This window comes from Entelurus aequoreus, linkage group LG02 (genome assembly GCF_033978785.1).
Source record: "Entelurus aequoreus isolate RoL-2023_Sb linkage group LG02, RoL_Eaeq_v1.1, whole genome shotgun sequence".
Taxonomy (NCBI): domain Eukaryota; kingdom Metazoa; phylum Chordata; class Actinopteri; order Syngnathiformes; family Syngnathidae; genus Entelurus; species Entelurus aequoreus.
Window position 1 is genome coordinate 53,780,813 of NC_084732.1, and position 15,533 is coordinate 53,796,345.

The window sequence follows — 15,533 nt, forward strand, 5'->3', positions numbered from 1 at the left end:
ATCAAGTTTACTGACAGATACACGTTAGAACTATATGCTGATTTTTATTAGGAATGGCAACAGCAGAAGATTTTAGCATGCATGAGCATATACTAGCCAGTCTGCCCCACAATGGGAAGATAGAGAAAAATTAATAGTCAGACTACAACTGCATAAAAATGGCGGACTCGCGCAAATCTCTTTGAGTAAACCTCTACCATATACGGAGATATCCGCTGACGTAACCAAGGGAACATGCGTAACTTAAGTCTACAATTTTAAACGGCTCATTTGGAGCAAGTTTGGAAGAAGGCAAGATTGTTTTATAAATATTTAAGCCATGCCTCCATGGTTTGACTTCCCATTTTCGTAACTTATGGGATTCCCCGATACACAAACACAGGTACCAACAGGTAAAAAAAGTTGGCTATGTTACGTATAATAGAACCCCTTTGAGAAGTAATTAATAAATAAAGACCAACAAATTAAATTCATACAATTCTTTCCTATGGAAGACTTTGCAAGGAAAAATAGCCCATTCACTGTGTTCCATCAGGGAATGCTTAGACTCTCCTCCACCCCAAAACAAGAAGCTCCTTTCTTACGTTGGCGATGGGCTGAATGCTTTGCTTTGCCACCCCCGGCCCTAAGAAAACACACGCCCCCTTCACGCTGCTGGCGCCCCCCGTACACAGTGGATTCTATTAATGCAAAGCATTCTCCATGTGTGAGTGTAGCCACTGCTGAAGACGATGGGCATGTAAGCCAATGCAAAGACAAAACAGTTTGCACAACATTAGTTGAGAAAGCACGGTTCATGCATACTGTAGGGCGAAACCAAATCAGCTCCACACTGCAGGATGTGTTCTCCCTAAACTGAAGGCAACCCACTCCTGGCCTAAGAAAACAGGTGCCTCATTGTAACTGAAAGGCAGAACATTAATACACTTAATTATTTGTATGTGCACGCCAAGTATGCATTATCACCATTTAGGACTCGTTTCTTAATGTTGATGTGATTGATGATTGTTATGACTTGCTAAACAAAATCCTCTCCAGATCTGCTAGAAAAACCTCAGGTGACTTTTTTCAAGTAGACCCACAGGTGTGATTTCACACATTACAGACGTTCATGTGGCACCTCTCAAATGGAGGCTCATAATTATCGTTGCTTAAACTGCTGAGGTGTCTGAATACACGCGTATGCAACAAAGCATGCCTTTTACTGTGTAATTCACAACAATAATGAGTGTGTGTTTATCTAGACTCTTGCCTTCAGAGAGCTCAGGAGCACCTAATAAGTGCCACACCTTATCATGCATATTGATTGTCTTTCACTATTCATGCAGGAGAAAAAAACAGACTGTCTGTTTATATTCCTGCAACAAACATGAGTTTTAGCACACAATTAGGGTTAAAACTAGGCTGCGTTGTTTGCCAAGCCTCACTTAGTGAATATTGCAGAGATTGTATCTGCTCCACCTTTTTTTGCACATGACTAAGTCTTAACGGTGTGAGGATGGCTTTATTGTTCAATTTGCACACGACTATATACCATCAGCATTTATTCTGCTTCCAGACAAGAAGTCACATTTCATAACTAATTAAATTGATCCGTACTCCGACAGTGGGGTCCACTAAAGGGAATTGTTTGTATCCAAGTGTCAATATATTAAATCACAGGGGCTAATGAGTCAGGTCATGGTTTTCTTTTATCTTCAGTCTTGCATGCGCACATCTTCATCAGCTAACAGTCTCCTTAAATGGGGGTTGAACGGGCTGGACTGAGCCTCCCTGGGTGAAGGCCAAGTGTGTCTGACTAGGCTGTTAATGCCACCACATAATCCTACTGGCAGTCTTTCTCCACACAAGAGAAAGCACATCATCAACACACAACAACAGGCTCACACACACTCGCCACACACACACACACACACACAAACACAAACATATTCTCATTTGCCCTGTGCTGTTATTCTCTTAATATGATGCTAACAGTTCCAATCTGTGCTAATTGGGCGACTCGTGCATTCTCTTTTAACAATGTCTATTTTTGAGCTTTTTTTTCTCACACTGAGATGATCATTCTGCCTAGGAGACAACAAAAGCATGTGAGAACACACAAATTATCCCTATTATCTTCGTGTAATTACCATGCAGCCTTGTTTATTTAAACTAATCCGACTGGTTTAAAATATTTACCATAATATAGTTTTTTGAAGCCTTTGTCCCGTTAAATTGGCAACTAGGGAGAAAGGAATTACTTAACTTGCATTGGATGAAATGCATATTCCATTTGAAGATAATAGAGTAGGAATATTACCATGATTATAAGAGCATGTTCTTGTAACAATTGCATTACAACATATTGACACTGCTTCTTAATGACTATGCTATGAAATCCATCCATCCATTTTCCTACCGCTTGTCCCTCTCGGGGTCTTGGGGGGCTGGAGACTATTCCATCTGCACTTGGGCGGAGGGTAGAGTAATAAACATTAATATTACATCATTTGGCTGATTCAATTACAATAAAAGAATACAAAGATTGTGTGCGTCTGCTCATACGTAACTATCCTTTTTATTCATATCATGAAACAAAATGTTCCCCTGCTGTTTACTTCCACCATGAAAGACAGTTTAATGACACAAAAAAGCCTTTAAAACTTGTTGTGTGCCCACAGGATCAATGCAATGGCCTTTTTTCTTTCATCTTCACTGTCTTCACACACATATTCTGTATGAGGGTAGAAAGTTCAATTGGGACACTGGAAGTTTTGATATGCTACAACCACAAAGGGATGTATATGGAGAGGAAGATGGGTGAAATTAAATCAGTTGACAAGTTGGCAGAAGAATACCACCTGACGTTTGTAACCTATAGTGTTGTCCTAACAACATTTTTACTGAAAAAGAGCAGTACTATTCATAAAATTGTGATTAAAAGTGTTCCACTGTTTCATCTGCTTTCTCCCGCCTGTTTGTGAAGATAAAGTTCAGCCTGACCTTTGAGCTACAATTTATTCTCTTGATGTTTGTAACAGTGTGTGTGTCCTTGTTGTTGTGAACGTGGGTATGCACATGCAACTGTTGTCTGTTGTTGTGAAATAGGAAGTCACACAGAGAGGACTACTGCTAAATGTGCGTGAGCTATGCCAAGGCAAAGCAAAATACAAGGAATACAACAGTTTGGTCGTTATATCTTAACTTTGCATTTATTCATTAAGTTAGTTCACTTAAAGGCCTACTGAAACCCACTACTACCGACCACGCAGTCTGATAGTTTATACATCAATGATGAAATCTTAACATTGCAACACATGCCAATACGGCCGGGTTAACTTATAAAGTCCAATTTTAAATTTCCCGCTAAACTTCCGGTTGAAAACATCTATGTATGATGACGTATGTGCGTGACGTCAATCGTTGAAACGGAAGTATTCGGACACCATTGTATCCAATACAAAAAGCTTGGTTTTCATCGCAAAATTCCACAGTATTCTGGACATCTGTATTGGTGAATCTTTTGCAATTTGTTTAATGAACAATGAAGACTGCAAAGAAGAAAGCTTTAGGTGGGATCGGTGTATTAGCAGCTGGCTACAGCAACACAACCAGGAGGACTTTGACTTGGATAGCAGACGCGCTATCCGACGCTAGCCGCCGACCGCATCGATGATCGGGTGAAGTCCTTTGTCGCGCCGTCGATCGCTGGAACGCAGTTGAGCACGGGTGTTGATGAGCAGATGAGGGCTGGCTGGCGTAGGTGGATAGCTAATGTTTTTAGCATAGCTCTGTGAGGTCCCATTGCTAAGTTAGCTTCAATGGCGTCGTTAGCAACAGCATTGTTAAGCTTCGCCAGGCTGGACAGCTTTAACCGTGTAGTTACATGTCCATGGTTTAATAGTATTGTTGATTTTTTGTCTATCCTTCCAGTCAGGGGTTTATTTATTTTGTTTCTATCTGCAGTTAAGCCCGATGCTATCAGGTTAGCTCCGTAGCTAAAGTGCTTCGCCAATGTATTGTCGTGGAGATAAAAGTCGCTGTGAATGTCCATTTCGCTTTCTCGACTCTCATTTTCAAGAGGATATAGTATCCGAGGTGGTTTAAAATACAAATCCATGATCCACAATAGAAAAAGGAGAGAGTGTGGAAGCCAATGAGCCAGCTTGTACCTAAGTTACGGTCAGAGCGAAAAAAGATGCGTCCTGCACTGCACTCTAGTCCTTCACTCTCACTTTACTCATCCACGAATCTTTCATCCTGGCTCAAATTAATGGGGTAGTCATCGCTTTCTCGGTCCGAATCGCTCTCGCTGCTGGTGTAAACAATGGGGAAATGTGAGGAGCCTTTCAACCTGTGACGTCACGCTACTTCCGGTACAGGCAAGGCTTTTTTTATTAGCGACCAAAAGTTGCGAACTTTATCGTCGATGTTCTCTACTAAATCCTTTCAGCAAAAATATGGCAATATCGCGAAATGATCAAGTATGACACATAGAATGGATCTGCTATCCCCGTTTAAATAAAAAAATTGCATTTCAGTAGGCCTTTAAAGGGGTCATATTATGATGTTTTTTCTAATTTAAAACACTTCCTTGTGGTTTACATATCATGTAATGGTGGTTATTTGGTCAACATTTGCATAGATTATGTTTTACAGATTATTTTCAAGCCATCTTCAGGATGTCTTTTTTGTGTGCCCCCACTTCAACTGCTTCTTCTTCCCGTCTGCCATGTTGTAATTTTTAGCGCTTACACATGGCGTCTACTGACAGATATATAAGTTAGAACTATATACTACTTTGTATTAGAAATGGCAACAGCAGAAGATGCATGTGCATGTACAAGTCAATCTGCCCCACACCGTGAGGATAGAAAAACAGTAGGAACTTATTGAAGAAACTACAATGGCTGACTCATGCAGAGAACTTTGGATAAATATATACCACATATGGATAATCCACTGACGTCACAGGTCAGAAACGTTACAGGACCGAACCAATTCCAAATGGCTCGTTTAGAGGAAATATGAAGGAAGGCAAGATTTATAGTTGTATACATAAGTCCACCATGCCTCCATGGCTTGACTTCAAATGTTCAGGATTTATGAAGATCCCAAATACACAAAAACAGGTACCAATAGGTTAAAATAAGTTGGTTTTGCATAATAGGTCCCCTTTAAGGCCAAATCCTCCTGTGCTAATATATATAGAGTATATGTTTATTTGTCACATGCGTGGCATAAAGTCCTCAACAACTCTCCACTAAATCAATTCAGAGCTAATCTCATGGTGGGATTGAATTAGTGCCAACCACAGGGATAGACTGAGTGAAGAAAACAAGCAAGCTGAGGGAAAACACACACAAAGCTGTGAGCTGACATTTTCAATAAGCCCCCTCACATTGCAATCGAAACATCTGCTATCTCTAAAACAAGTGACATTGTAATCCCAAAGTACAAAGACTAATCTCTCTGCCTTTCTTGTAAGAACAGTAAAACAGGATGAAGAGAGCGGTAGCTATTCAAAGAGCAGCGACTTGATTAAACTGCCTTGTTGGCAACCTCTTGAACTAAAGCTAAGGAACGGCTCACTTCTGTCAGATTATCTTCGATCCACAGGAGAGAAAAGGAGAAACCTTGAAAGCACATATGTAGCTTGTCAACAACAATCTCAGGTTGCGGTGCCTCTGTTTTTGACTGTTTCGGATAGTTTACGATTCTCACTGATATGATCAAGTGCTTCATCAATACGATGCCTCCAGCAAGATCCGTGCATTATTTAAAATTTACTCTTAAAAAGTTAAAACAGAAGGATTTTTTGGGGGGGCAGTGAGGTCTTCAATAAAGTTTAATGCTTTCCAAGCGAGCAGCAGAGTAACTGGATCCCTCAACACCCCTCATCACTTTGCTAAAGGTCTGCGACATACAGGCTGGAAGCTTGTTTACACAACTAATTAAGGCGAAGCTGTGATGTATTAAAATTGCTTTTTTTCAAGGCAGTTTTTAATGAAATCCGAACGGCAAAAAAACAGCACTGACTAGTCCTTGCCTTGTGAGATAAAAAAAAACAGCTTAGAATTTAAATTTTATTGTGTCATGATCGGTCTACTGAGTGTGGCTAGCACAGGCCAAAGGGCATAGGAATTTGTTTATCAGAAATGTTTTATATATTATTTTCTTTTATGACCAGTGGCTCAGACCTGGCCTTGAAAGATAATTATTTGGTATGCATTTCAATTCAAGTGCTTGAAATTAAAATTGAGGACTACTACCCTCATATCGCTCTAAAAACTATGTGTCAAGATACATTTTCAGGTGCCATTTGCCTTTAAAGACGTGAGTGACCAAAGTAGGGGCCACTAAAAGTGACATGCTCACTGAGCACTAGTGAAGGACCCTTCATGAAGTCAATGATCCCCGTACTCAGTAGTGTATATGGTACTTCAAAGGAGAGTGTTTGCTAGATATGTTTGGATTTTTCCAAGTGGTATGCAGTGTGAAGTATGTATTTATTTTCAATGCATAGTCCACTGCTGAAGTGAAAGGGTCTGTGGCAGCTTCTCAAAAACATCTTGACATTTTGCTCCTTCTTTTGCAAAAAACCCTTAACAGGCATTTGTGAAGTACTAGTAATCAGTCCCTCTAGGATTTTTTTGTGGTAGCTGTAGCCTTAAAATTATTGAATTTGCAGCAGCTTCTTCATAAAGTTGCAGCAAAAATTGTGATGTTTGAAAGCTTTTTTTCAATATTATTGAATCATCCCTGTGATTTTAATTTAATTTCCAGTTTGTTATCAATTTCTTAAGTGTTTCTTTTGTAACCTTAACCTAAAAAAAGCACAGGTTTTTAAAAAAATTGTAAAACAAATAATGTATAGATGTTGTCCTCATTTTATGTCACACAGACTTAAAAGTAGACACTAGATGACAGTCAAAGCATATACTAAGAGGTAATTGTCAAATGAATGTACTGTTTTAATTTATTAAAACTAATATTATAATCCATGTATAATTATAAAAAGAAACACCACCAAAGGCTTCTTTATTTTTCCGTCTAAGTTGCAGTCATTCTCCATGTTTCTTTTACCGTACACTTATAAACATAAATATTTGATGTTTGTACATCTTAAACATTAATTTATGTTATGTAAAACATTTACTACCACACGTTATGAGCCTTTGTGAACTCTTGAGAGCAATCTTTAGTGAAGATTTTTGTTGGTAAATGAGAATTGATGAGAGATTGTCATCATACATCAACATCACTCAATGCTGCCTCTTTGCTAGGTAAACTTTACAAATGAAAATATGTTTTTGATTGCCTTGCCTTGGATTAATTAAGATTTAATAAATATATAAGCACATAAACTAGGAAGTGGGAACGCTTTGTGTTTTGCTAAATGTTTATATACTATATTACCCAGAAGGCGCAGCGTAGTAAACAGGAATTGAAAGTGGCTCTGAGCTTCATGGTAGGATGACATTAATGAAAGTTATGCCGTTTTAAGCGGTGACACATTGTTACCCTCTGTTGTTCCTGCTTCGTCTACACAAGAAGCTTTTGAAGCTTAACATACATGCCACACATTGACCAAATTGAGCAATTTGCAAGTCAGGTAGGTAACTGCCACATGCTCTTCAGGTCTGATCCAAAATCTGATGTTTAGAGTGTTTGTATTAACAATTAGAATGTTAAGAGTTGAACACCGCCCTAAGATAGCATGCAGTTTGAGTCAAATATGTTTATTTTGACTGTGTGTAATATTGTCCACAAAAATGATAAAAATCCCAAACATAACTGTTAAAAAGATGATTAAGAGTAAGTAAAAAAAAACAAGAAAAATGTATCCAATTCACTTCAGCATTGTAGAACCAATTCAGGAATGACCAAACAGAGAGCAGCAAGATAAGAGGCGCATGGAAAAGAACACGCACATGCTCTGCATTAGCATCATTCAACCAGGGAGCGTTGCAACCTTGACCACAGCAAACGCTCATCCAGTACATTCTTCTTGGGTGGTCCGTCTTGCACACGTCCAAACTCTTATCAAATCCGGCAAGCAAAAGAGCAAAGCAATACCTGTGAGGACTAAGGGGAAAAAGAAACCAAGAGGCGTAATGGCAATAAATGAAAGGAGCTTCTAAATTCTGCCAAAGTGTGGCACACTGGCCGTCTGAGACTCACTGCTTTCAGAGGCATTTACCAGCCTCTTTCATGTCCCCCACCTCCAGGCTATGCTCTAACTACACGACTCATTAGCTGTTGTTACTTTTTTTGTTAATTAAGATGTGCTAATTATTCTCCTTCGTATTCCATAGACCTCCCCATGACCAACATGCAATTACCATTTGATTAGTGTGAAGCAGCGTTAGCTTGACACAACATTTAAAGATGATAAGAGTAGACATTTTTAGAATGGTTCAGTCCAGCGATGGTGCACTAAATACTCCAAAACTGGTCGAAGTGTGTTTCTGACCTGGACATTTGAAAAAAAACATTCCTTTTTCAGTGACTGCAGCTGTCTCCACAGAAAACACATCAGCTTGTCTTTCACTTGTACTCATCGTGCTTTGCTGCAGCGTCGTAGACATTGTGTCACAGGGGCCAAGAGTAACACATTTACTGACCTGGATCTGCTGCTGGAGAAGGTTGATTTTGTGCTGCTGCTGCAGAAGCTGCTGCTGTTGTCTGGCGATCTGTTTGGAAACAAAACACAGGATAGGAAATCAGTATGAACAAGCAATGGACTGAAATCCATTTGGCTCCCCTGTTTAGTACCACGGTAGCATAGCGGTAAGGGGATTCTTTTATTTTATAAATACCAGACAAAAATGTCAATCAAAATAGTTTCTTATCAATTAGATGACATGTATAATTGATATATTACATAATAAATAATAAATAAACCACATTGTCAAACTGGTGACAAATCGTCCTAAATGATTTAAAGGACAGATAAACCAAGGTCCCACAATGTCTGAGTGACAATCATCCGCACCGTAATACTCCTCAGTCTCCTTTTCTACATCCTCGCTTGATTGAGCGTGACAACCTAGTTTTAAGTGTCATTTAATTTTCATTTTTAAATATAATTACAAAGTGTTCACTGTAAGATATCGGCCGTCTGCAAATGTGTCAAGATTAATTTGTGCTGGCTCCCTCACGAGTGTCAACAGCTAATTACTGCGTTGTATCTTGATGGCTTGATGACATTCTAGCTCCCAGCGGGCTCCCTCGGGCTGCCTCTTTTTTTCTCTCTTACTCTTCTTGCCCGCTTTATTACCATTCCTCCGATTTCAAAAGAGATAAAATAATAAAATATATCATGTGTTGGCTAATGCCACAATGTCCACAAAGCCTACAGAGTTGAGTGTAGTTTGCAAACGAACATCATGGATTGAAAAATAAATCAATACAGTTAATGTGTAATTAGTGTCCTTTAAGAAAATGCATCACTTGAAGGTATATGGTCTATCTGTTCATTTACCCCGGCAAGGTCTAAGAGTGGGCTGAGAAAACTCTGAGTGAACTCCTTGCTGATAATTGACTCATAGCCATTAGGCTGGCTGCTGATAATAAAAATGTCGCCCGTGTGGATAGTTTGTGTCCTTATTTCTTCACCGACATTAACACACTTCATGGCCTCTACTAATTTGCTGATTTGTACAATATGGCTCATTGGCCTGATTTGTGCCACAAATCTAATGCCAGGCTCCTTCTAATAGGACTCAATTTATAAGATCTAGAGGACGTCCATGTTTATCTAACATTTAATTCTCACATCCCATTGCATTTCCTAGTACAAGTCATAATAATGTTTTTCCTGCTGTAGAGCACAGACGTGTGCGATAGTGTATGAATGAAATATCTCGGGCTTAAAAGAACTTTCTTGTCATCATTATTTTGAATTTCTTGGCAGAAGACAGATTGTCTTCAAAGTTCAGACGTGCAATTAACTATTGGGTTAAGTGGTTTTATTGCATTTAATTATTCAAAAAAAAGGATGTGCACCAATGAAGAAATAAGTTTAAAAAATAAAAGGATTAAAAGCAACAATATGGGGGAGTGGTGGGTGTTAATAATCTTGATCAGTTACTTTACCTGCTCCTGCTGCTGACGAGCTAACTCCATTTGCTGCCTCTGTTTCTCCATTTGGGAGGCAGCGAGCTTCTTCTGTTCGTCGTGGGCAGCCAGGAGCTGTTCTCGAAGGCTGATCAGCTGACTAATCATGGTGGAGAGCTGGTGTTCTTTTTCTGCCAGGCTCTCAGGAGTACCTAAGGACGGGACAGGAAGGCACGTTGGGTGTGAAAAGAAAAATAAACAAACAAGTTGTGTAAAAATGGTGTATAAAGTTCCTCAGCTGAACACTTTGTAAGAACATCTGCAGAGTGCCATGGCTAAGTGTGTAGTGCTGAATATAGAGGTTGTCATGCTGCACACTGCGATCATTATGTTGCCCTATTGTATCATACACAATATATAGTACAAAGAAAACCACATGCAGAGCAACTGACTGCAACAAATTCACTTAGCTGTGTTAAGGTCACACAGCCTGTCGTAGTCCGTTTGATTGTCGCTGGTGGTCATAGCTTTTAAAAGAATAAAGGCGAGCAATTGTTCCTTACATGGACCAAGAGCTACAGGGAGCTGTCAAACTGAGGTGACAGCTCAAGTCCGAGAAACTGGGGCTGATTGTAAAGAAAATATAGCACTTGTAAGGGCTTCAAATTTTAATTCTATGGTCATCTCACTAACACGCTAGGGAAGTATGGTGTCTAGCCACACACAACCACTGTTTATATGCATACACTAAGCTCTTCGCATGTCCACAGAGTGTATAAGCTCCGCTGCATTGCTCCCTTCATCCGCCTAATCAATGCTAAGTGATCCTACCATTGACTTACACAGCCAACATAATTGCCAGTGAGAAGCTCGACAGTAACTCACTCTCCTCTGACTGCACTCCTGTGTGACAAGCTGTTTGGGCATAACACAGGGGTAAGTGACTCAGGAAGGAAAGAGAGAGAGGGTCAAGTATAAAGCAATGTTATAAAACAGTGTAGTGAAAACTGGCTTCGGGCCAACAGAAGCTGATTCGTTCCTGGGTGTCATCCTCTCGTCTCTGGATACATCTGTCTTGAGTTGATGCGAGAGATCCCTCGGGCCCTCTCCACTCAAAGTATTTTAATTTGACTAAACACCTGATTTATTTTATCTCTCCGATGAGGAAAGCCGTTTGTCTTAATAGGGCCTGTCAACCTCCACAACCTATTCAGAGCAATTTACTGGTTGGCTTCTATCAATCTGGGTTCGCCTCGCTCTTCCTCTGCAGAAAACAGCAGAGGAAGAGAGCTGCGATTCTCCATTTATGCTTCTTACAAAAAAAGCACCTAAAAGCAGCTATTCATTGAGCCCGCGTGCAGCTTGAATTGACTTCTTAGTCATCTGACCGGACCTTCTGTGAATGGCTTATCTGTCAAATTGATAGAATCACTATCAATTTTGTTAACCTTTGTCAGTAACTGTGCATTTACAGTTCATCAGCAACATACATCAGTAACTGTCACAATAAATAACACATGAAGGTGGAGCGGTTAAAAGGAATAGCCAACTAGTGGCAGTACAAATGGAGAAAGAAAACAATCATGGAGTTATAAATGAGACTGATGGACAACTGCATCTTGTTCCTTTCCAAATGACACTACTGGAAATGTTCACTGATGATGTCAATGTATATTATTTGTTTTCTTTTCCTGTGGTGCTAATGACCTACTAAAGGATCTGCATGGCGCTTTCCACTCAGTGCACTGTCCAGACTCAGAGAAGAAAATACCAAACAGAGGACCCATTGTTGAGATGGTTAGCTGAATTGTGGGAAGCCCAGACTGCCCACTACACTGCGATTTGTCCCTTCCTTTGCCAAGTTCCATCTTTGTTTCTGCTACAATGAAAATGAGAGCATTACACCTAAAAGAAACTTAATACCCACCTCAGAAGTAACAGAAGCACATGCGTTTTTTTTGTGAGCTGGTTAGTGTAAAAATATATATTGCATTATTGTGCTCTAAATTATGGATCAGCCCTAAAATGCAGATAAAAGTTTTATTGAGTGGTGCAGAAGTGAAAAATTGTGGTCTGTGTGTGCCGACAAAAGAGGCAGTTTCCTGCATATTGTATGACTTTTAACAGTGCCGGGGCTGGAGTCTGTCCGTTAACTTGTCTCCTCACATTGCGCCTCAGATTGCCGACAGATTGATGCTAAAAGTAGGCGGCCTTGACATTGTAACATGCCGTGTCAAACTCAGCGGACAATACAGCAGGAGTGTCTTTGGAATAAGCCATCAAGGTGTGATCAGACATCTCGGCTGTCTGCTGTCCCAGATTCAGGCAATAATTTTAAAGATGTGAAATTGACACTCTCAACATTCACCTTTTGAAATTCTTGCCTCCATTAAACGTCACAAAGTAGGGCAGAAAACATGACAAGTGACTAAATAAATGATAAGAGGAAAACAAGCAGAGCCATGGTTGCTCGGGGAGGAAAAGGGGTATTTGAGCCTTGGGGTCTTTGGATAAAAGGCACTTTGTAGGGGTGCGATTTGTTCTGTCCAATAGTCACATCTCCCTCTCTCTTTGGCTCCCTCCTCTCTGCTCTAATCAAGCAGTCTCTAATTTGGGTTCCAAGTCCAGTACCGGGAAAAAGAAGGAGGCTTGTTACTTTGAAGAGTCCCGAGTGAATAACACAGATAAAAGATTCAGGCACAAAAAAGAAGAAAAGCGAGGGAGGCCGAGGGTGAAAAGGGGGAAAATCACAAGGCACCCTATTCTCTTCCTATCCCTCGGTTAGGACAGCTGAGCCATTATAACCAGATCTGAACTGGGTTTTTTTAGTGCAAAAGGACTGGAATGCCTTTGTTTCTCAACAGTTAGCTTTTGTGGATGTGTCCATGTGCTTTAAGCCTATCCTAAGTAAATGAAGATGTGTCTAAATGCTGCAAATGTAAACAGATAGACACACACACTGCAAAGTTATAATGTCTTGCCTGCTGGCAGTTCCTCACGCCATTTTCTTCAAAAAGTGTGTTAAGATGTTCAGTCAATAAAAATATACGTGCTCGGTGGGGGCACTGGGCTGGGTTTGTCTGCAGGGGTCGTGGTGCATTCTGGCTTCATCCTGGGGTTTTGTCGTGAGCCTGATGTCACTGGATTTTTGTGATCAGTGCATATGAGGCACAGAAAGTAAACTAACCTATTAGTGATTGTTATGATATTGATAAGGGCAGTGGCGGCTGCTGGTTTTTCCTAGTAGGGTAAACTCATTTTCAGCTACTTTCTCATCACGAATACATCCAAAAGTGGATAAAAGTTATAAAGATGCTGGATTTTACAAATAAAATGTCACTAAAAGTATTGTAAAATTACCCATACCAACGAAGGTGGACTCAAACTTGAAAAATGCTCTGGCAGAAGTTTGTATTTTAAGATTGCTGATTTGCCCAGTTTGCTGTCATTCAAAAAGAGATTCAGCCTCAGGCAGATCCTCCGATCATTATGTGTCGTCAGTGTCCAGGCCAGCCAAGGCCAAGCCTACTTTCTATACACTTCCAGAGATGCTGAGCATCTGATAGGCGGGACAAAGCTGAGCATGTTTCCAATGACTGTAGTTTGGCTGCAGTGAAACAACCCACTCTATGCTCCCTTAATTAGGTCAATGGACGCTGAGCTTCAACACTGTTTAATGCACAGTGACGCTACTACAAACCCTGTTTCCATATGAAATGGGAAATTGTGTTAGATGTAAATATAAACGGAATACAATGATTTGCAAATCATTTTCAACCCATATTCAGTTGAATATGCTACAAAGACAACATATTTGATGTTCAAACTGATAAACATTTTTTTTTGTGCAAATAATCATTAACTTTAGAATTTGATGCCAGCAACACGTGGCAAAGAAGTTGGAAAGGTGGCAATAAATACTGATAAAGTTGAGGAATGCTCATCAAACACTTATTTGGAACATCCCACAGGTGAACAGGCAAATTGGGAACAGGTGGGTGCCATGATTGGGTATAAAAGTAGATTCCATGAAATGCTCAGTCATTCACAAACAAGGATGGGGCGAGGGTCACCACCTTGTCAACAAATGCATGAGCAAATTGTTGAACAGTTTAAGAAAAACCTTTCTCAAGCAGCTATTGCAAGGAATTTAGGGATTTCACCATCTACGCTCCGTAATATCATCAAAGGGTTCAGAGAATCTGGAGAAATCACTGCACGTAAGCAGCTAAGCCCGTGACCTTGTATCCCTCAGGCTGTACTGCATCAACAAGCGACATCAGTGTGTAAAGGATATCACCACATGGGCTCAGGAACACTTCAGAAACCCACTGTCAGTAACTACAGTTGGTCGCTACATCTGTAAATGCAAGTTAAAACTCTCCAATGCAAGGCGAAAACCGTTTATCAACAACACCCAGAAACGCCGTCGGCTTCGCTGGGCCTGCGCTCATCTAAGATGGACTGATACAAAGTGGAAAAGTGTTCTGTGGTCTGATGAGTCCACATTTCAAATTGTTTTTGGAAACTGTGGACGTTGTGTCCTCCGGACAAAAGAGGAAAAGCACCATCCGGATTGTTATAGGCGCAAAGTTGAAAAGCCAGCATCTGTGATGGTATGGGGGTGTATTAGTGCCCAAGACATGTGAAGGCGCCATTAATGCTGAAAGGTACATACAGGTTTTGGAGCAACATATGTTGCCATCCAAGCAACGTTACCATGGACGCCCCTGCTTATTTCAGCAAGACAATGCCAAGCCACGTGTTACATCAATGTGGCTTCATAGTAAAAGAGTGCGGGTACTAGACTGGCCTGCCTGTAGTCCAGACCTGTCTCCCATTGAAAATGTGTGGCGCATTATGAAGCCTAAAATACCACAACGAAGACCCCCGGACTGTTGAACAACTTAAGCTATACATCAAGCAAGAATGGGAAAAAATTCCACCTGAGAAGCTTACAAAATGTGTCTCCTCAGTTCCCAAATGTTTACTGAGTGTTGTTAAAAGGAAAGGCCATGTAACACAGTGGTGAACATGCCCTTTCCCAACTACTTTGGCACGTGTTGCAGCCATGAAATTCTAAGTTAATTATCATTTGCAAAAAAAAAAAGTTTATGAGTTTGAACATCAAATATCTTGTCTTTGTAGTGCATTCAATTGAATATGGGTTGAAAAGGATTTGCAAATCATTGTATTCCGTTTATATTTACATCTAACACAATTTCCCAACTCATATGGAAACGGGGTTTGTAGTTGTAAGTCCATGTAGCATCCCAAAAGTTATGAAAATATTTTATGAAGGTTGTCTATGAATGTTCTCATTCATCCAGGTCATTGTCATCTCAGGGCATTCAATCGATCGCAACTGGACTGTTTGGTTTGTCCTAGAAGACGTTTCGCCTCTCATCCGAGAAGGCTTCATGAATTCGTGCTCATAGACTTAGATTGGCCAGAACTAGTCCAGCGGCTGGTGCCAAAACCCCAAATAT

General features: G+C 40.3%; 1 protein-coding gene across 4 annotated transcripts in view; it reads right to left on the minus strand.

The window, feature by feature from the left end:
• Positions 1–15,533, minus strand: part of LOC133635813 (transcription factor SOX-6-like) — a 221,121-nt gene that overhangs the window by 78,581 nt on the left and 127,007 nt on the right. For all 4 annotated transcript variants that reach the window (XM_062029145.1, XM_062029140.1, XM_062029133.1 and 1 more), the window contains 2 exons: positions 10,084–10,256; positions 8,610–8,678 (listed from right to left, as the gene is read on the minus strand). In XM_062029145.1, coding sequence (XP_061885129.1) covers positions 8,610–8,678; positions 10,084–10,256 — 242 coding nt within the window. The remainder of the gene's footprint in view (positions 1–8,609; positions 8,679–10,083; positions 10,257–15,533) is intronic.